Here is a 22,657-nt window from a genome sequence, read left to right as displayed (position 1 = left end):
TCAATTGTTCTAAGATTAAATGAGATAATATTGGTAAAGATCTACCTGCCACACGGTAGGATTCAGTAACTGGATAATAGTAGAATTATTATTTTGTCTGGGGCTGGTGGGCCGATAGGCCCTGCTGTCTACACTCCCAGGCCGAGGTGCCCCCCAGGTCACTCACCCGGATGCCACGGCTATAGGTGATAAGCTTGAGGATGCGCAGGGACTGAATGCCCTCAGCAATGTTGAGGTAGGGGTAGTGCTTGCCCTTGAATTTGCGGAGACTGTAAGGAATGAAGATAATGATGATAATGATTATATCCAGCAGGTTGTAGCCATCCTTCCAGTAGTTGATGGGGTCCACGTAGAGCTTCATGCAGAACTCAGAGCTATAGATGGACACAAAGATGAGCTCCGAGACCTGCAGGGATGCCACGGTTGGAGAGTCAGGCCGAGCCACAGAGCCCCGGAGTTCCACCCTCTCCCTGCCTGAGGTACTCAATCAAGTGTGTGCGTTGTCGGAGGGAGGGTACTCCTAAGTCATCCATGTGACAGAGAAACCCAAGCAGAGGCCCAGGCGCACAGTGCACACACAGTGTGCCTGATTCTCCTCTTTCTGAGTCTTCCCTCCCTGCCTAAGCCTGGGGCTAGTTTGGACCCAGGGTGCTTAAGAATGACGGACTGACTGGCAGACAGAATGACCATCTAGTCCCTGGTATTAGCAACTTGACATGTCAGGTGACCTGAACATAAGCTTTCCCAAAGAGAAGATCCCAAGTTTTCTAGCCAACCTGAATATCCAAATTTTTAGGAACAGAGATGAAATACTCAATTATCTACTAATAGGTATCAATTAATCACACATCCCAAAATCAGTTAAGTGAACTATTTCTGAAGAACACTAAGCTTTTTTCCTCACTTATATACTTTATGAAATAATCTTATTCAAAGTCTTCTCATGCATCTATAATGCCAGCGGCTTTGATTTTACCAGGAAAAAAAAAAAAAAAAAACTTGAGTCAAATAACTTTTTCCTTATCATTGGTGCATTGATTCACTGAAGCAGCTTTGTTGACTAAGCATCTCCCATGAGCCAAGCAAGCACTTTTTTGGCATGGGAAAATGCAACAATGAACAAGGCAGAAAATGTCCAGGCCCCATGAAGTTTATGATCTGGTAGGGGAGACAGAAATGAACGCTCAAACAAATACTTAGACAGTATAACATCAGAAAGGAACAAATAGAGAAAAGGAAACAGCCAAAGGGGATAGAGGGACTGGTCAGGTCAGAAGGGAGAGTCATGGCAGCCGTGTTAGAAAAGGTGGTGGTGACTGGAGGCCTTGAAATGGAGCCATCATAAAAACTGGGACAAAGTTCCCAGATGTCAAGTACAGGGGTCTTATGCCGAGAAAGGGTTTGTTCAAAGAACAGCAGAGTCAGCATGGCTAGAACAGAAAGAGGAGGCAGGCCATGTAGGGAGGGCCTTGTAGGCCTGGTAAGGGCCTTGATTTTAACCTCCACCTTGGAGGATTTTGAGCAAGGGAGTGATATGAACTGATTTACATTTTTATGAGATCTAGGTGGAAAAGAGACCGGTGGGGAGCTGACAAGAATAAGGACTGGAAGGCGACTTCGGGAGGAGGTGACAGATAGCAGGGGAATTACTTCCCACAGTCAGCCAGCAAGAGGTGAGGTTAGACTGGACTGGATCGGGGGATGGTGTGGCGTCGAAGAGAAGAGGCACAAGGAGGAAGTATTATGTACACTGCCATCTCAGGACTCACTGCTGGAGCCCGGGGTGCACAGGAAGGCAGAAGGCAGAGAAGACTCTAGTGTTGCAGACAGAGCAACTGGGTCAGCGGAGATGCCTTTCCTGAGATGAGTTTGGGGTGAATTGAAGTGGACTAGAGAGAGTTTCTGGAGGGAAATAGAAAGGTTTTTGAGGGGCACCTGGATGGCTCAGTCAGTTGAGCATCTGACTTTGGCTCAAGTCATGATCTCACAGTTCGTGGGTTCCAACCCCACGCCGGGCTCTGTGCTGACAGCTCAGAGCCTGGAGCCTGCTTCAGATTCTGTGTGTGTCTCTCTCTCTGCCTCTTTCTCTCTCTTCTCTCTCTCTCAAAATTAAATAAACGTTAAAAAAAAAAGGAAGGTTTTTGAGATTTATCACCTTTTAAATATATGTCAGATGCTGCCACTGGAAAGGGTAATTCAAGCCACAACTATCCATTTGGGTAACAATAAGGCAGCTGGTGTTTTATGTGTCCTGTATACTTATGTTTGTGGCCCCTACTTGGCAACCATTGACATACATTTTTATTTCTTAACTACTATGTAATATTTAAGATACACAAGATGATGTAAAAAAAATAACAGAATGAACAACCATGTATTACCACCCAGCTTAAGAAATAAAACATTATTACCATGCAGGCAGTCTCCTGTCCAGCCCTCAATGACCAAGTCCACTTCCCTCCCACGAAGGTAATCCCACCATAAATCCGGAACTCCTGTATTTTATACTCTTACCACATATATATCCTTAAAAGCACATGGCATCCTTCTGCATTTTTTCATATATTACACAAATAGCATAGCCACTGAAGTATTCTTTGGCAATTTGTTTCTCTTTTCTTTTTTTTTTTTTTCCATTTAAAATCTACGAGATTCGTCTCTGTTGCGTTCGTAAACCTAGTTTACAGTTTTACTACTATGTAGCAATGCCACTTAGGAAAATACTGTAACTTATTTATCCAATAACCCACTGGGTGATATTTGGCTTGGTGGTAATTTTTACTATTGCAAACAGCATACTGGTACAAAAAGGTAGAGTAATACTTGTACGTTTTATCATACCCATGTGTACAGCTTCTCCCAGTCATATATCTACGAGTAGAATCAGTGCCAGACGTCAGCATCTTCCACTTCGCTGAATAGAGAAGTGTTTTCTGAAGCTAGTGCACCGATATACCTTAATACCAGCAATGTTCCTATCGCTTCAGTGTTCACCAACACTTCATACTGTTGAACTTCTTCATTTCTGTCAGTCTGATGAATATGCAATGGTATCTGATTTTTTTATTCTGCTTGTCATTCCTCTAATCATTAGTGAAGTCGGACATCTTTTCATATGTTTAAATTGTAAGCTGCCTATTTCTTATCTTGCACCAAATTCTCTGCTGGATTGTTCCTTTTCTAACTGGCTTGCAAGACAATTTTTCACGTATTCTGAATCTGTACTATGTGTCACAAATATCTTCTACGCTGATGTATGTTTTCACCTTTTCAATGATCCTTTGATGAACACAAGTTTAAAATCTTAATGGAATCAAATTAATCAAAGCTGTTTTTTCATGATTTATATATTTTGCATTTTGTGAAAACTTTCCCTCCTGAGACCCGTAAGTATACTCTCTTCTAAACATTTTAAAGTATCACTTTTCCTGGGTCTTTTTTTATTATTATTAAAAAAATTTTTTGACATTTATTCATTTTTGAGAGAGACACAAAGCATGAGTGGGGGAGGGGCAGAGTGAGAGGGAGAAGTAGAATCTGAAGCAGGCTCCAGGGTCTGAGCTGAGATGGTGACCTGAGCCAAAGTCGGACACTTAACCAACTGAGCCACCCAGGCACCCCTTGTGTTGGGTCTTTAAGCCAGTTGTGTGTGCTGTGAGGTAGAGATCCAGTTATATGCTTTCTCCACATGTACAACCAATGGTCCTAGGACTGTTTCCTGCAGAATCTTCCCTGGTGCCACAGGTACCACGTCTTCACACGGGCCAGGGTCTGGTTCCAAGTGCTCTACCCTGCTGTGCTGGTCTCTGCTCCTGCTTCATTACCCTGGCTTCATTACTAAAGCTCTCCAGAAAGTCCTGTTACCTGGTAAGCCAGGCCTTCTCTCTCCTTTTAACTGTCAAAACCATCTTGTTCATTTGCTTTTTGTCTTGCATTCTTTTCTTTAAATTTTAGCATCAGCTTTTGGCAACCCATAAAAAAGCCCTGCCTTCTGGATTTCTCTGGGGAGAATGCATCTCTAAGAAACTGAGCCTTTCTATCCATGGTCTAATAGATCCTTCCATTTCTTTGTCTTTTTTTTTAAATGTTTTTTTATTAGTTTTCTTTATTTTTGAGAGGCAGAGAGACAGAACATGAGTGGGGGAGGGGCAGAGAGAGAGGGAGACACAGAATCCAAAGCAGGCTCCAGGCTCTGAGCTGTCAGCACAGAGCCCGATGTGGCCCGAACTCATGAACTGTGAGATCATGACCTGAGCTGAAATCAGACGCTCAACCGAGCCACCCAGGCGCCCCCCTTTGTCTTCTTTAACTACCTTTATATATTTAAATTGTTTTCTCCTTAAAGATCACAAAAGTCTTTTATTAGATTTGCCTCTAGTATTTTTCACATTTTCTTATTAGAAGTGCTATTTTATAGCTGATACATTCAATGTAATTGATTGTAATTATTGGTCATATATCCAACAAACTTGTTAGACTTTATAATTAACTTTGGGGCACCTGGGTGGCTTAGTCAGTTGAGTGTCCTGACTCTTGATTTTGGCTTAGGTCGTGATCCCAGGGTCGTGGGATCAAGCCCCACATCAGGGTCTGTGCTGAGCCTGTACCCTGCTTAAGATTCTCTGACTCTGCACCTTGCCTGCTCAAGTGGGCACATGCACTCTATCGCTCAAATAAACAAACAAAATTATTAACTTTATTAAGTAGTATTAACTTTACCAACAATTTTTTCACAAAACAATTTTTTTCAGATTCTTTTGGGGTTTCTATGCAGAAATGACACATTTTTAACACCTTGAAAGAGAATACCGCTAAAGTTTCATCACTGAGTGTGCATTTTGATGTAAGTTTTACATAATCGGTTTAAAAATAAGTCCTTTCACAGGACACCTGGGTGGCTCAGTCAGTTGAGTGTCTGACTTTGACTCAGGTCATGATTTCATGGTTTGTGGGTTCAAGCCCCACACCAGGCTCTGTGCTGACAGCTCAGAGCCTGGAGCCTGCTTTGGATTCTGTGTCTCCCTCTGTCTCTGCACCACCACCACCCCACCACCCCACTCACACTCTGTCTCTCTCTCTCTCAAAAATAAATAAATGTAAAAAAAAATTTAATAATTCTTTTCTATCCCTAGTTTGCTAAATGTTTATCCTAAAGGATATTCATTACCAAATTTGTTTTCTGCATCTCTCAAAATGATCTCATGGTGTTTTTTTTTTCTCCTTTAATATTTTAAGCTGGTTAATAAAATGTGTAGATTCTTCTAATACTTGCCTTCCTGAAAAAAACCAACTTGGCAATGATATATAATCTTTTTCATACATTTTTATTCAGTTTCTCAATGTTCTGTTTGGGATTTTTGTGTCCATGTTCATGTAATCGGATGTTATTTGTCTTTCTCATACTGTCCTTGTCTAGTTTGGGCACTAAGTATCCTGCAGAAATGAAATTCACAAAATGAATTGTCTGTGGGCAGGGCAGATGTACTCATTTATCTAATCAAAACAAGCATTTTCTATGTTTGGAATTGTCTCCTCCATGAATATAAAACCATCTAGTCCAGGTGAGTTTGTAGGTTTTGGGGACAGAAAGTTTTAACTAACTGGCTATAAAGCATTGAATTCATAAAGACATATAAGGACATATAAAGACTATTTCAGGTTTTTCGTTTTTTACTGAAAGTCAGTTTTATAATTTTTTTCTAGAAAATAATTTCAGCTAGGTTTTTAATTTTTGGCACAAAATTATTAGATTTCTGATATCTATGTCACCTATAATTTTCCTTGTAAAACTCTAACATAATTCAGGGCTTCTATTTATCTTGATTGTCTCCTGAATAAAGTTATTTTGTAATTGTTTTCTGAGATCTAACTTTTGGCTTTGTCGATACCTTCTATTGAATCTTCGTTTTCCATTTCCTTAATTTTTGCTCTTTACTATTTCTTTTCTACTTTCCTTCCTTTTTCTTCTCCTTTTTCCTTCTTTTTGATTTTATTTTGTTGCTTTTTTCCAACAAGTAAGCTCATTAATTTTTAAAATGGAGAAATATTGGGGCGCCTGGGTGGCTCAGTCGGTTGAGCGTCCGACTTCAGCTCAGGTCACGATCTCGCGGTCCGTGAGTTCGAGCCCCACATCGGGCTCTGGGCTGATGGCTCAGAGCCTGGAGCCTGCTTCCGATTCTGTGTCTCCCTCTCTCTCTCTGCCCCTCCCCCATTCATGCTCTGTCTCTCTCTGTCTCAAAAATAAACGTTAAAAAAAATTTTTTTTTAATTAAAAAATTAAATGGAGAAATATTTCATGTACCATAAAATTCATTATTTTACAGTATAAAATTCAGTGGGGGTGTGAGTTGTATTTATAACCTTTGTTTTTGATTATAGTAAAATATGTATAAAACATGAAAATTATAATATTTAACCAATTTTAGGTGTACAATCAATTCATTGGAATTAAGTACATTCACAGTATTGTGCAACCAGCAACACTACCATTTCCAGAATTATCTCATTCTCCCAAGCAGAAGCTCTGTAACCATTAAGCAGTAACTTTACATCCCCTCTCCCCTATGCCCTAGAAAACTCCATTCTACTTTCTGTCTGTATGTATTTGCTTATTCTAGGTACAAACCATATAATAATTTGCTCTTTTATATATGGTTTATTTCACTTAGCATAATGTGTTCAAGGTTTATCCATATTGCAGCACGTATCACAATTTCATTCCTTTTTAAGGCTGCATAATATTCCATTTTACATATACATCACACTTTCTTTATCCATTCATTGGCCAATGGACACATGACTTGATTCCACCTTTTGGCTACTGTGAACAATGCTGCTATGAGCACTGGCGTACAAGTATCTGCTTGAGTCCCTGTTTTCAATTATTTTGAGCACACACCTGGTGGTATTGCTGGATCATATGGCAATTCTATGTTTAACTTTTTGAGAAACTGTTTTCTAAAGTGGCTACATGATTTTACATTCCCACCAGCAATGCACAAGTGTTCTAACTTCTTCACATCCACATCACCAACACTTGTTATTTCCAATTTTGGAGTTTTTGTTTTTATAATAGCTATCCAGTGGGCGTGAAGTTGTTTTGATTTGCATTTTCCATTCTAATGACTATTGTCTTCGAACATCTTTTAATGTGCTTATTGGTCATTTGCATATCTTCTTTGGAGAAATGTCTATTCAAGTCCTTTGTGCATTTTTTTAATGTTTATTCATTTTTAAGAGAGAGAGACAGAGCATGAGCAGGGGAGGGGCAGAGAGCGAGAGAGGAAGACACAGAATCCAAAGCAGGCTCCAGGCTCTGAGCAGTCAGCACAGAGCCCAAAGCAGGGCTCAAACCCACCAACCGTGAGACCATGACCTGAGCCGAAGTCAGATGCTCAACTGACTGAGCCACCCAGGTGCCCCCCTTTGTGCATTTTTAAATTGGGTTATTTTGTTGTTATTGCTGTTGAGTTGTGGGAGTTCTTTATATAGTCTACACGTTAATCTTTTAACAGCTATATGATGTGCAATTATTTTTCCCTTTCTGTGGGCTGTCTTTTCACTTTTTCACTTTCTTGATAGTGCCCTTAGACTCACAAATGTTTTTAATTTTGGTGAAGTCTAATTTATCTACTTTTCTCTTTTATTGCCCATGTTTTTGGTGTCATACCTAAGAATCCACTGCCAAATTCAAGGTCATGACCATTTTCCCCTGTGTTTTCTTCTAAGAATTCTAGCTGTTAGATTTATGATGTTGATCCATTTTGAGTTAATTTTTGAATGTGGTGTGAGGTAGGGGTCCAACTTTACTCATTGCATGTGGATATAAAGTTGTCCCAGAATCATTTGATGAAGAAATTATTTTTGCCCTAAATGAATGGTCTTGGTACTCTTGTTGAAAATCAATTAGCCACATTATTCGGTTTTATCTCTAGGATCTCAATTGTATTCCATAGGTCTACATGTATCCTTATGCCTGTATCACACTGTTTTGACTACGATATCTCTGTAGTAAGTTTTAAAGTCAAAAGTGTAAGTCCTTCAACTCTGTTCTTCATTTCCAATACTGTTTTGCCTACTCAGGGCACTTTGCACATCCATATGAATTTGAGAATCTTTTTTTTTTTTTAAGGCAATTAAAATTTTGATAGGGATTGCATTGAATTTGTAGATCATTCTGGAAAGTCTTTGTAACAAGTCTTAACAAGTCTTCTAATCTATGAATATGGGATGTCTTTCCATTTATGTAGGTCTTATTTCTTTCAACAATGTTCTATAATTTTCAGGACACACATCTCTCATCTCCTTGGTGAAATCTAATCCTAGGTATTTTATTATTTTGGATGTTTTTAAATTATTATTTTAGAGAGAGAAAGAAGATGTAAGTAGGGGAGGGAGAGAGAGAGAAAGAATCCTAAGCAGACTCCACACTCAGCATGGAGCCCAATGCAGGGCTCAATCCCATGACCATGGTATCATAACCTAAGCTGAAATCAAGAGTCAGATGCTCAACGGACTGAGCCACCCAAGGTGCCCCTTCGCCCCTTGGATGCTTTTGTAAATGGAATTTTCTTAATTTCCTTTACAGATTGTTCACTGTTAGTATAAAAAATACATCTAATGTTCATTGTTTATCTTGTGCCCTGCAACTGTGCTGAATTTAATAGTCCTAATAGTTGTGTGTGTGTGTGTATTCTTTAGGATTCTCTATACATAAGATCAAGTCACATGCAAAAAAAGATGATCTCAATTTTTCCTTTCCAATTCAAGTAACTTTTTTTTTCTTTTTCTTGCTTAATTCCTCTGGCTAGAACTTCCAGCATAATTTTTTTAATGGTGAAAGCAGGCTCCTGATCCTGATCTTAGATTAGAAAGATTTCCAGTCTTTCACCACCGACTATGATGTTAACTGTGGATTTTTTCATAAATACCCATTATCAAGTTGAGGAATTTCCCTTCTATTTCTAGTTTGTTAAGTTTTGTGTGTGTGTGTGTGTGTGTGTGTGTGTGTGTGTGTGTGTGTGTGTTTTATCATGAAAGGGTATTGGATTTTGCAAATGATTTTTCAGCAAGAACTGATGCAAACATGAATTTTTTCCTTCATTCTACTGGTGTATGACATTGATTGACTTTCATATGTTGAAGGGATTCCTAGGATAAATCTAGGAATGAATCATAGTGTATAACCCTTTTCAGTATGCTGCTTAGGGGCACCTGAGTGGCTCAGTCAGTTGGGCACCCAACTTTGGCTGAGGCCATGATCTCACCATCCATGAGATGAAGCCCTGCATAGGGCTCTGGGCAAACAGTTTGGAGCCTGGAATCTGCTTCAGCTTCTGTGTCTCCCTCTCTCTCTCTGCCCCTTCCCTGCTACTGTTCTCTCTCAAAAATAAAATAAAAACATAAAAAAATTTTAAGTATGATGCGCAATTCAGTTTGTTAGTATCTCCGTGAGGATTTTTGTATCTGCATTCATAAGGAATATTTGTCTGTATTCCTCTTTTCTTGTGATACTTTGGTATCAAGGTAATCCTGTCCTGATGTAATGAATTCAAAAGTGTTCCATCCTCTTCTAATTTTTGGAAGAGTTTGAGAAGGATTGGTGTTCATTTCCCTTTATTTTTATTTATTTATTTTGAGAGAGAGAGAGAGAGAGAGAGAGAGAGAGCGAGCAGGAGAGGGGCAGTGGAAGAGAGAATCCCAAGCAGGCTCCCTAACATGGGCCTCAATCCCATGATTCTGAGATCATGACCCAAGCCAAAATCAAGAGTTGGACACTCAATCGACTGAGCCACCTAGATGCCCCCATTCTTCTTTAAATGCAGCAGAAAATTAACTAGTGAAGTCATCTGGCCCTGGGCACTTCTTTGTTGGGAGATTTTGATTAGTGATTCAACCTCTTTATATATAAAACTAAAAAAATAGTTTCCTATTTCTTTTGAGTTTTGTCGTATGTTTCTAGGAATTTGTTAGTTTCATCTAGGTTGTCTAATTTGTTGGTGTACAATTGTTTTTAGTATTCTCCTATAACCCTTTTTATCTCTATGAGGTCAGTAGTAATGTCCCAACTTTCATTTCTATTATAGTAATTAGAGTCTTATTTTCCTTAGTCAATCTAGCTAAAGTCAACAATTTTGTCGATCTTTTCAAAAAATGAAATTTTGGTTTTGTTGATTTTCTTTATTCTCGATTTTATCTCATTCTAATCTTTTTAATTTCCTTCCTTCTGCTACCTTTAAGTTTGGTTTGCTCTTTTTCTAGTTCCTTATCATCTAAAGCTAGATTATTAATACAAGATCTTTTTTCTTTCCTAATGCAGGCATCTACAGGAATGTATTTCCCTCTGAGCACGGCTTTTGCTGCATCCTGTAAGTTTTATCATGCTTTTTAAAATTGAAGTATAATTGACATACAATATTAGTTCCAGGTGTACAACAGTGATTTGACATGTATATACATTGTGAAATGCTCACCATGGTAAGTGTAGTTACTATATGTCACCACACAAAGTTATTACAATATTATTGATTATATTTCTTATGTGTTATGTTGTGTGTTCATTTTCATTCACCTTAAAGTACTTTCTAATCTCCCTTGTGATTTCTTCTTTGACCTACTGGTCATTTAAGAGTGTTCCATATGTTTGAATTTTTTCCAGTTTTCTTGCTGTTATTGATTTCCAGTTTCATTGCATTGTTGTCAGAAAAGATAATTTGTACAATTTCAGTACTGTTAAATTTATTGCAGCTTGTTTTGTGGTCTAACATATGGTCTATCCTGGAGAATGCTCTGTATGCAGTTAAGCAAAATTATTGTATTTTCTTGATGAATTGACGCTTTTGTCAAATATGTTGTTTCTTGTAACAGTTTTGCCTTAATGTCTATTTTATCTGATATCAGTACAGCCAACTCAGATCTCTTTTCATTTATACCTGCATGGATTATCTTTCTTCATTCTTCTACTTTCAACTTATTTGGGTTGTCTTTTTTTTTTTTTTAACATCTATTTTTCAGAGAGATAAAGCATGAGCAGGGGAGGGGGCAGAGAGAGAGAGGGAGACACAGAATCTGAAGCAGGCTCCAGGCTCAGAGCTGTCAGCACAGAGTCCAATGTGGGGCTCAACCTCATGAGCCACAAGAAGTCAGGTGCTTAACCAACTGAGCCACTCAGATGCCCCTACTTTCAACCTATTTGTATCTTTGAATCTCAAGTTAATCTTTTGGAGACAGCATATATTTGGATTTCAAAAACCCATTCTGTCCTAATTGGAAAGCTCAACTCCTCTGCATTTAAAGTAATTACTAACAAAGAAGAAATACCTCGGCCATTCTATTTGTTTTCTATATGTCATACGTTTTTTGTTCCTTAATTCCTCCAGTACTGCTTTCTTTTGTGCTTGATTTTTTTTTATAGTGTACCATTTTGATTCCTCTCTTATTTCTTTTTGTGTACATTTATTAAGTTATTTTCTGGTGGTCACTCTCATGATTAAATTAAGCTCTTAAACTTGTAACAATCTATTTTTAGTTAATACAACCTTAGCTTCAATAGTACATAACAATTCTGTTTCCTTACAGCCCCATCCCTCCCCCACGTTTTTGTTGTCACAAGATACATTTTTAATTTTTTTAAATGTTTATTATTTTTGAGAGAGAGAGAGAGACAGAGTGTGAGTGGGGGAGGAGCAGAGAGGGAGGGAGGGAGACACAGAATCTGAAGCAGGCTCCAGGCTCTGGCTGTCATCACAGAACCAGATGCAGGGCTCGAACTCACGAGCCATGAGATCATGACCATGAGCTGAAGTTGGATGCTTAAATGACTGAGCCACCCAGGCACCCCACAAAATACATTTTTATACATTGTGCACCCATTAACTATAACTGTTTTATGCATTTGTATTTCAAAGCATACACCCACACACATACATATATTTAGTTACAAACCAAAAATATAATAATATTGGCCTTTATATTTACCTATGTAGTTACTTCTATCAGTGGATTCAAGTTACTGTCTAGTTTCATTTCCACCTAAAGAACTATCTTTAGCACTTCTTTTTTAATACCTTTTTTTAAATGTTTATTTTTGAGAGAAAGAGTGTGAGTGGGAGAGGGGCAGAGGGGACAGAACATCTGAAGCAGGCTCTGCGCTGACAACAGTGAGCCCAATGTAGGGCTCAAACTCATGAACCATGAGATCATGACCCTAGCTGAAATCACATGCTCAACTGACTCAGTCACCCAGGCACCCCAGGGCGATCTTTAGCATTTCCTGTAGAAGAAATTCCACAAGCTTTTGTGTGTCTAGAAATGTCTTAATTTCTCCTTCATTTTTTGAAAGACAGGTTTGCTGCATATTGAATTCTGGGTCAACAGTATTTTTCTCTCAGTACTTTAAATCTGTCTTAGCACTTCCTTCTGTCCTCCACAGTTTCTGGGGAGAAATCAGGTGCTAATATTATTGAGAATTCCTTGTATGTGAAAAGTTGCTTCTCTCTTGGTGCTTTCAAGATTCTTTTTGTGCTTGGCTTTTGAGACTCAATTATGTGTCTCAGTGTGGAACTCTTTGTGTTTGTCCTTGGAGTTTATAGATTCTTGGATGTATATATCCTTTATCAAATGTGGGAAGTTTTTAGCTATTATTTTTTCAAATATTCTCTTTCTCTTTCTTCTTCTGGAACTCTTAATTTATGTATGTTGATATGTTTGTGTCCCATAGGTCTATTAGACTCTGTTCATTCATCTTCATTCTTTATTCTTTCTGCTCCTCAGACTAAGTTAAATAGATTTGTCTTCAAATTCAGTGATGTTTCTTCTGCCTGTTCAAATCTGCTCTGGCACCCTCCAGTGAATTTTTCAATTAATGTACTTTTCAACTCCAGAATTTGTTTGGTTCCTTCTTATAATTTCTATCTCTTTATTAATATTCTCTCTTTCTTGAAACATTGTTCCCCTGGTTACATTTAGCTCTTTTCCCATGGTTTCTTTTAGCTCCCTGGGCATATTTTACACAGTGAACTTATTAAACTTTTTGTCTAGTAATTCCAGTGTCTGTGCTTTCTCAGGGACAGTTTCTATTAATTTCTCCTGTGTAAAAGTCATACCTGCTTAACATGGATGCAACTGGAGGGTATTATACCAAGTGAAGTAAATCAGTCAGAAAAAATATCATATGTTTTCACTCATATGTGGAATTTGAGAAACTTAACAGAAGACCATAGGGGAAGGGAAAGAAAAATAAGTTACAGACAGGGAGGCAAACCATGAGACACTCTTAAATACAGAAAACAAACTGAGGGTTGATGGGGTGGGGGTGGGGGCAGGGAAAATGGGTGATGGGCACTGAGGAGGGCACTTGTTGGGATGAGCACTAGATGTTGTATATAAATGATGAATCACAGGAGTCTACTCCCAAAGCCAAGACTACAATGTATACACTGTATGTTAATTAACTCGACAATAAATTATTTAAAAATAAGTAAATAAAGCCATACCTGCTTGTTTATTGGCATGCTTAATTTTTTTTGAAACTAGACTTTTAAAAATTTTTTTTAATGTTTATTCATTTTTTGAGAGGGAGAGAGAGAGGCAGAGCATGAGAGGGGGAGGGGCAGAGAGAGAGGGAGACACAGAATCTGAAGCAGGATCCAGACTCCCAGCTGTCAGCACAGAGTCCCACGTGGGGCTCAAACTCACGAACCAAGAGATTATGACCTGGCCAAAGTTGGACGCTTAACCAAGTGAGCCACTCGCCCCTGAAACTGTATATTTTAAATATTACAGTGTAGTAGCTCTAAAAATCAGATTCTTCCCTCTCCTCGGAATTTGTTACTTTCTGTGGATAGCAGTCATTTGTTTAGTGGCCTTTCTAAAAAGTTTTTGTAAAACTATATTCTCTGTGGGGTGCCTGGCTGGCTCAATTGATAGGGCATGCAACTCTTGATCTCAGGGTTGTGTGTTCAAGCCCCATGTTGGGTGAAGAGATTACTTAAAAATAAAATCTTAAAAAAACACTGTATTCTTTGTCACATGTAGGTCTTTGAAGTCTCTTCCTTTAGCTAGTGTTTAAAGAGATATTTTCTTAAATGCCTCAAACAGAAGAAATAGAGTGAGGAAAGAGAAAAAGAGAAGGAAAGGAAAGGAAAGGAAAGGAAAGGAAAGGAAAGGAAAGGAAAGGAAAGGAAAGGAAAGGAAAGGAAAAAGAAAAGAAGAGGAAGGAGGGAAGGGGGAGGGAAGGAAGAAAGAGAAAGGCAGAGAGAGAAGGAAAGAGAGAGAGAAAGAGAGAGAGAGGAAGGAAAGAAGAAAGAAAGGAAGGAACGAGGTGACTGGTGGTTCAGTCAGTTAAGTGTCCAACTTTAGCTCAGGTCATCATCCCATGGTTCGTGGGTTTGAGACCCATGTTGGGCTCTGTGCTGACAGCTTGGAGCCTGGAGCCTGCTTCAGATTCTGTGTCTCCCTCGCTCTCTCCTCCTCCCCCTTTCATATTCATTTGTTCTCTCTCTCTCTCTCTCAAAAATAAACATTAAATTTGTTTTAAAAAGGAAGGAAGGAAAGAGAGAGAGAGGGAGGGAAAAAAGAAAGAAAGAGAGGAAAGGAAGGAAAGAGAAGAAAGAAAAGAGAGGGGGGAGGGAAAAGAAAAAGAAACTCTCCTAGTCTTTGCAGACTAACTTTGTGTTGGAAGACCCCATCAATGCTTAGCCAAGCCATTTTTTCAACTCTACCTTAGCCTTCATTTCCTACTTGTGCTGATCATAGAGATCAGCCAGAGGTGAAAGCTTGGGATCTTCTCAAGTCTTCTCTAAGAATGTGTCCTGCCCTGGGCATTTATGGCTCTCTAAACCCTTCCATATACATGGGAACTTGTCAATGCCTTCATTTTCCAAAGTGAAAATGAAGTGAAAATCTCTTTTCCTGGATTTCACCATGTCCTTTGTTTACATCACCATAATCCTGATTTTCATAGTAATCACTTTCTTCATTTCTCTATAGATAGGAACCCATGTGTACATCCCTGGAACTAATCCTTCAAGTTTAATTGTAATTTTTTTTTAAATTTGATAGGTCTTTTAAGTCTTCCATTCCTTTTTCTCTTTCCTTACACTTTATTTGTTGATGAACCCAGGCAGTCTGACTGGTAGAATTTGCCAGTCTGGATTTTGCTGACTGCACACTCATGGTGTAGCTCAGCATTCTCCTCTGTCCTCTATTTCCCGGAAACAGGCAGCTGGATCCAAAGGCTAGATCAGATTCAGGTTTCATCTCTTTGGCAAGATTGTATGTTCTGTTCTTTCACAGCAGGCATATAATGTCTGGCTGTCTCTCCTTTTATGACGGTAGCAGCCACTGATGCTAATGGCCTAGATCCATTACTTCACTGGGGGATGAAAATAGCGATATCCTAATTCTATCATTTCTTTTTTCATTTATTAACTGAGATACTTTTTTATTGTAAACATTTTTTATTTTAATATTTTAATGTTTATTTATTTTTGACAGAGAGAGAGAGACAAAACACAAGCAGGGGAGGGGCAAAGAGAGAGGGAGACACAAAATCCGAAGCAGGCTCCAGGCTCTGAGCTGTCAGCACAGAGCCTGATGTGGGGCTCAAACCCACGAACATGAGATCACAACCTGGGCTGAAGTCGGACGCTTAACCGACTGAGCCACCCAGGTGCCCCTGGGATTTTTCTGTAAAGAGAGTTTCCCCTTACTATGTAATATTATTCAGTAATATGATTTATATAAGGTTAGTAATGTATGATTCTTTCTCTTAATTTAACAGTTTTTGAGATAAAGGATTGGTTTCTTATTACCCTCCAAAGTGACATTAGTGTTTTGGTATCATTGCAAACTTATAGATTGTTTGATGAGTTTCAATCCATTTTAATTATTATCCTTATTGAAGCTCAAAGTGTCCCATCTTTGTCCAGTAGGAGCCTCTTCTTCAAGTTGTTTCATGAGTCCTTTTGACATGACCCCAGTAATCTTTGATAGCTTCCTTGCTATGTGCATGAGAAGATACTCCTGACCCAAGTATTTCTTGCCCTAGACCTGCAGTCAATCATTTCTCTAAGAATCTCTAATCTGTCTGTTTTGCTTGTTTGTTTGTTTTAGTAAGAAATGGTCTTTCAAAATCAAATTGTGGGCAGTAAGGATGCATAACAGTTTAGCGGTCAATGTTCTAGATCTTTCATGAGTAAGGACGAAATACATTAGTAATTTATACTGATGTTTCAAATTTAAATGTGAAACTACATGGTTTTTACTTAGTTTCGTCTATATGTTTCTCCTTTCTTCCATGATTATTACTGGTTCTCAAGAACACAAAGGAGGGGCGCCTGGATGGCTCAGTCAGTTAAGCGTCTGACTTGGGCTCACATCATGATCTCATGGTTCGTGAGTTTGAGCCCTGTTTCAGCTTCTCTGCTGTCAGCACAGAACCTGCTTCAGATCCTCTGTCTGTCTGTCTGTCTGTCTGTCTCTCTCTCTCTCTCTGCCCCAACCCCACTCATGCTTTCTCTCAAAAAAAAAAAAAACATTAAAAAAAAAAAACGACACAGAGGACAACACAACTAAACTGTCCAATAATTACCCATCTGCTTTATCCTGTATTACACACACAACAGTCTCAAAATGACACGACTACTAGTATCTCCACTAAGCTGACTTTTAACAATGGTTTTAAATTTTTTTGCATTAACTCTCCCCAGTCCCCCCATTTAGTCATAGTGTATCTTCCCTGCCAGAGGACAGATTCATTATATGCTGGAATCTCTCGTTAGCCCACAATTATGATTATTTCTACAAACAATTATGTTTAATGCTCATCCGCATCCTAACGTTGATGCATCTCTAGTCATTCTGGTTGGCTGAAACTTATTCTTCACCAGATTCCAAAGGAAGGGCTCAAGGGAACAGTATCATCCAAGTGTTTTAATGATCGGTGACAGTTTCTCCATGTGCATGATACTTGGAAGTCAGTTATACAGCATCTAGAATTCTTGGTTCACATTTTCTTCCCTCAAGTATCTTAAATATATTACTCCATTTCCTTTAGCAGAAAGCATTACCAGAAAAAAGTCTGTCAAACATTTTCTTTTCCTTATCCAATTGAGATGCTCACAATGTCCTCTACCTCTTTCCTTTAGAGTCCAATAATTTTACTAGAAAGTCCTGGGGTTTATTGTTCTCAATCAATATTCTCAAAGTGTGCTCTTTCAATATATAATTTTAATTATTTTATTTCAGGTAACTTTTCTTAATTACAGGTTTGTGTTTGGTCTGTCCCTTTGTTTTTGTTTCAAATTCAGGGACTCCTATTATATTTATGTTGGATCTTTTCTTCCCACATCTTCAGTATTCATCATTTTCTCTTGAATCCTTTTTATCTCTTCATTTCTTATAGATTTTTAAAAATCTCTTCCATTAATCTAATATTTCACTTAAGCTATTACCTATTGTGCCTAATTGCTCTTAGTTGCATCTTCAACTTTTTTTCCTTTGAAAGAGAGAAAACACACAAGCAAGCAAGAGAGCAGGGGAGGGAGGGAGGGAGGGAGGGAGAGAGAGAGAGAGAGAGAGAAGACAGAATCCCAAGCAGACTCCATGCTCAGTATGGAGCCCGATGCAGGGCTTGTCTTAAACCTGTGAGATCATGACCTGAGCCAAAATCAAGAGGCTGATGCTTGCGTTTCATGGGTTCGAGCCCCGCATTGGGCTTTGTGCTGACAGCGCAGAGCCTGGAGCCCGCTTCAGATTCTGTGTCTCCCTCTCTCGCTGCCCCTCCCTGACTCGTGCTTCCTCTTTTTCTCTCAAGAATAAACATTAAAAAAAATATAAAAAAAAAAAGTCTGACACTTAACTAACTGAACCACCCAGGCACCCCACATCTTCATTTTTGAAATGACTTTTATTCCTAATTCTTTTTTTAAAAAAATTTTTTAATGTTTACTTTTGAGAGACAGACAGACAGAGTGTGAACAGGGGAGGGGCAGAGAATCTGAAGCAGGCTCCAGGCTCTGAGCTGTCAGCAAAGAGCCTGATGCAGGGCTAGAACCCACGAACCATGAGATCATATCTGAGCTGAAGTCGGACACTTAACTGACGGAGCCACCCAGATGCCCCTATTTCTAATTCTTTCCTGAGTTTTGTCACTTGGCCTCTGTTCTTTCCTATCTCATATCATTTTCTTAAACATTTACCTAGTTCTGAAATAACATGCTACAGTTCTCTGTTTTGTGGACATGTCTTTGTGGTAGGCTTCCATTATCTACAGGGGTATTATTCTCCACTTTATTCTCTTTTTTCCTTTCATAATAATTCTCTGTGGGATTTTACCTCAATCTCTTTCTAGTATACTCTTTTATACTCTTTCCTGAACTTTTTTTTTTTTAATGTTTATTTTTGAGAGAGAGAGAGAGAGAGAGAGAAAACACATGTGCGAGGCAGAGGAGGGGCAAAAAAAAGGGAGACAAAGGATCTAAAGCAGATTCTGCACTGACAGCAGAGAGCCTGATGTGGGCCTCAAACCCACCAACCACAAGATCATGACCTGATCTGAAGTCAGAAGTTTAACCAACTGAGCCACCCAGCTGCCCCTTCCTGTACTTTTAGAAGGTGTGGTTCTAACTACATGTAGCTCCCTCTTTTGTGCTGTGTTTCAAGGTGGGGTAGCTTCAGGTCATGATCTCACAATTGCATGGGTTCAAGCCCCACATTGGACTCTGTGCTGACAGTGCAGAGCCTGCTTGGGATTCTCCATTTCCCTCTCTCTCTGCTCCTCCCCCACTCACACTTTTTCTTAAAATAAATAAAAAATAAACTTAAAAATTTTTTTTAAAGATGTGGCCTCATTTAAGATTTCTTTGTTCTGGTTCCCTCCTCCAATTTTATCTGGACCTTTTCCTCCTTCATCTCTGGGCCCCTACCCTGCTCAATTTTTATTCCACTCCCAATATTTCTCCTAGGTGGGCAGGGGGTGGGAGAGTGCCGGCCCTGAAGGGAGCCCTGGATGGTCAGTCTTCAAAGTTTACAATATCCAGACTGTTCTAGGCACTCTGGAAACTAACAAGAACTTCTTGCACTAAGCCAGTACTGGAATGAGCAACGCCCTTCCCACCATCAAGGGCTATTCTCACATCAGCCCATCATACCTTTCAGCGGATATTTATTGAATGCCCTCTGCTTTGTCTCCTTCAGAGGCTAACACTGTGCAGTTATGGCTCTTAGTAAAGATATCTTTTTAACTAGTTTGGGTTTCAATGCTTCCCATCGGTTTTTAGCTCTGCTCTCAAATTGCTCTGCTTTCAAGAGGAAACTCAGGGAGATTAAAAAACACTGTCACCACTGCTACTATTGCCACCTTCTTCCCCGATTTTACCGTAGATTTTTAAAGCCCTTAGAATTTTTCTGTGGAAAATTTTCTTGAACAAAATGCCTTAAACATAACATTTTCAAAAATAAAACAGGTGAAACAGAAGAAAATGGATCCATTTTTGTCTGCTTACCTCACAAAGTGTGAATAAGTTGTATCTTGTATTATAATCAGTCCACAAGACCACAAAAAAGGCATTCACGGAGACGATACTAATCATAATTATCTTAAAGAGATGACTCATTATGACTCTCTTCACAAATTCCTGACATTGAGCATCTTTCCTTCTGTCAAAAAGTTGAAGCAGAGGTACGATTATCTTACAACAGAACTAGATCCCAAACATTACACATTTTTGTAGGGATGAGGGTCTGCTCTATCCTCTCTGTGAATGTAAATTTAAATATACTGGGGCACCTGGGTGGCTCAGTCAGTTAAGCGTCCGACTTCAGCTCAGGTCATGATCTCATGGTTTGTGAGTTTGAGCCCCATGTCGGGCTCTGTGCTGACAGCTCAGAACCTGGAGCCTGCTTCAGATTCTGTGTCTCCCTCTCTCTCTGCCTCTCCCCTACTTGTGCGCTCTCTCTCTCAAAAATAAATAAAATGTAAAAAAAGTGTATTTTTTTAATGTAAATACACTTTCACATTGCAACACAACGTGAGACTCCTGGCTGGCTCAGTTGGAAGAGCATTGACTCTTGATCAGGGTCATGAGTTCGAGCCCCATATTGGGTGTCAAGATTACTTAGATAAATATTATTTAAAAATTGCAACACAACACTAACTGAATAACCACTGAAATATGTATAATGATCCCTAAATTGTTCTGTCCCCACTCAGTTATTTAGTACCTTCACTTTAGACCTCGGTGGGGGAGGGGGGGGAGGAGGGGGGAGTTACCACTACTTCTCAAGCAAAACAAAGCATCATCTTCATTTACTCATTCAACAAATTCTTATCGAATGAGTACTACATGCCAGGCAATATAGCAGACACTGTGCATATAAGGTGAGCAAACCTCAATCCTCTCAGTCTAGTAGGAAAAACTGGTAATCCAATAATCACCCAGACAAGTACTCACAAATTAATGATTAAAAAAAACAAAACAAAACTGGACACTCTAGGAAAAAACAGGCAAACACACAATCAATTTATGAAATAAATATAAATGGTAATGAACATTCAGTAGCATTACTAACCAAGGGAATGCAAATTAGGTGAAACCACCATTTTCGCTTATAAAGTTAGCAAAGACTTAAACGTAACAGCATTTAATGCTGACAATAGTGTAGTGTGATGAGGCATTCTCATAAAATGCCAGGAGGAATGTAAATTGGCCAGCTCCTCTGAAAAGCCTTAGCACTGAGTGTATCCTCTGATATAAGGAACCTACCTACCCTAAGAGAATACAATCTGGAATGAGGTGACTATGGCCAAACACGTGCATCCCAGCATTATTTATAGTAGTGAGAACTTGAAAACAATTTAAAAAGTCTAGCAAAAAAGACTAGTTAAGTACACTATGGCATATCCATCTCATGGAATATTATATAGATACTAAAATATATCTGTGCATTTTTGATGATTTGAAAAAATGATGATCCACTGTATAGCAAAAGACAAAAACAAGATACACAACTCTGTATACTCAGAATTATCTCAAATGTACAAAAACAGGTAGAAAAAACTGAGTAGGAAACATGCCAAAATGTCACTAGTATCTGCCTATGGAAAGTGAGCTTACAGGTAATTCTTTTTCTTGGTTATTTATATTTATCTGTGCTTTGCAATTTTTCTCAAAGAGTATGTATCACTTTTTCCCATTATATGTATCAAATGAATACACTCTCGTAACCGTAAATAAATACAGAATATATATACTATTATAATCCATAAAAACAAGATGTATGATTTCACTGTCTGATGTGAGATCAGGTCTATTATCCCCCCCAAAAATCTTCAAATTTTCTAACACAGTAGCTAATAAAAGCAAAGTAAAAATGACAAAAAGGTAAAAAGTAAAAAAGGGCAACAGAGAGTCAAATTCAGTGTACGGGTCAAATAAGAGCACAACTGAATGTTGACTTAAATAGCCAGTCATAATATTAAGGCCAAAGAAGCAAAGGGTTTGGCTAAGCCTCCACCAACCTTACCAGCCACAGAAGGCAGATTCTCAAGGGCATGCACCTTGTTTTGGGCAGCGGAGGAGCGTGTACGGGAAGAGGCTAAGACAACATTGATACCCTGCCCCCAAGCTGCCATTTGCGCATTTCTTAACAAGCAAGAGAAATAAAGGATATTTACTGAAAGCTCCCGAATCTCGAATAGAATGGCTTTGAGGCATTATCCAACAGCGAGCTTGAAATGACTCTTGTGTCCTTCTGGTAATGAAACTGTTGAGGCATTTTCCCAAAAAAATTTTCCATTTTTATTCTTTGCTTTAATCATCCAACAGAAAATCTATGCTTAAAGATCTCCTTGGCATCTAGATCCCGAGAGGCCACAGAGCAGGGCCCACAAAAGGAACCCTTGCTTTATGAGGTCACTCTTGGGCATTCCAGTATAGTGGTAGTCTGCAGTTCCCTGGAGTAAAATCCTCCCCATCTGACCTATGCAGACAGCTTGTCTTCCCTGGGAGACTAAGCACCTCAGGTCAGCCAAAGGGCTATGAGTACACAGGAACTATAAAGCTCCAGGCTAAAGGTGAGAGACAGATGCTAGAGCTAAAGCAGACAAAAGCCCTTCCTTCTTCAGAAGTATCCCCATCGGATAGACAAAGTCCCTTAATGTGTTAGAAAGAGATAAGGGTCATATAAGAGGGAAAAACAAAGTTCTCTGAGTTCTAGAAGCCAATACCATAACTCTAGGGCACAAGACTGGACTGGAGACACCAGGAATGACAGAAAAGATTTTGATGGGTTTGGGGCTAGAACACAAGAAAATGTAGAAACAGAGAAGGTTAGCCATGCCCAGCACTAGCTAATTGGGGGGATGTAATTGTGTGCATACGATCCTCCTAAACAGAGTTTAGGGGATAAGCCTGTGGGGTAGAGATACTTTATGTGCATGAGCAATAGGGTTTTTGCTCGGTTCAATTCTTGGGATTAATATATTCACCATGCTTTCATACTCCTACCTAACCCCTTTGGTTTCCAAGGCAAATCTAGACAGAGTGATCTGAGGAGCCCTGTGCTGCACTAAATCCTTAGTGGCTAAATTGATCAAATTTGTGCACATGTAAGTTCTTGATCGCTAAGAAAAGGAAGTAACTACCGCAATGCCTTT

At 39.1% G+C, this 22,657-nt stretch overlaps 1 protein-coding gene across 1 annotated transcript in view; it reads right to left on the bottom strand.

The window, feature by feature from the left end:
- Positions 1-21,810, bottom strand: part of CATSPER3 (cation channel sperm associated 3) — a 31,210-nt gene extending 9,400 nt beyond the window's left edge. Inside the window, exons 1-3 of the mRNA XM_015087631.3 lie at positions 21,677-21,810; positions 19,506-19,659; positions 167-406 (exon numbers count right to left, since the gene is read on the bottom strand). Coding sequence (XP_014943117.2) covers positions 167-406; positions 19,506-19,659; positions 21,677-21,798 — 516 coding nt within the window. The 5' untranslated portion in view covers positions 21,799-21,810. The remainder of the gene's footprint in view (positions 1-166; positions 407-19,505; positions 19,660-21,676) is intronic.
- Positions 21,811-22,657: the final 847 nt, after the last annotated feature.

Source organism: Acinonyx jubatus, chromosome A1, assembly GCF_027475565.1.
Source record: "Acinonyx jubatus isolate Ajub_Pintada_27869175 chromosome A1, VMU_Ajub_asm_v1.0, whole genome shotgun sequence".
NCBI lineage: Eukaryota > Metazoa > Chordata > Mammalia > Carnivora > Felidae > Acinonyx > Acinonyx jubatus.
Note: the sequence above shows the minus strand (reverse complement) of the source record. Positions and strands in the feature narration are given on the sequence as shown.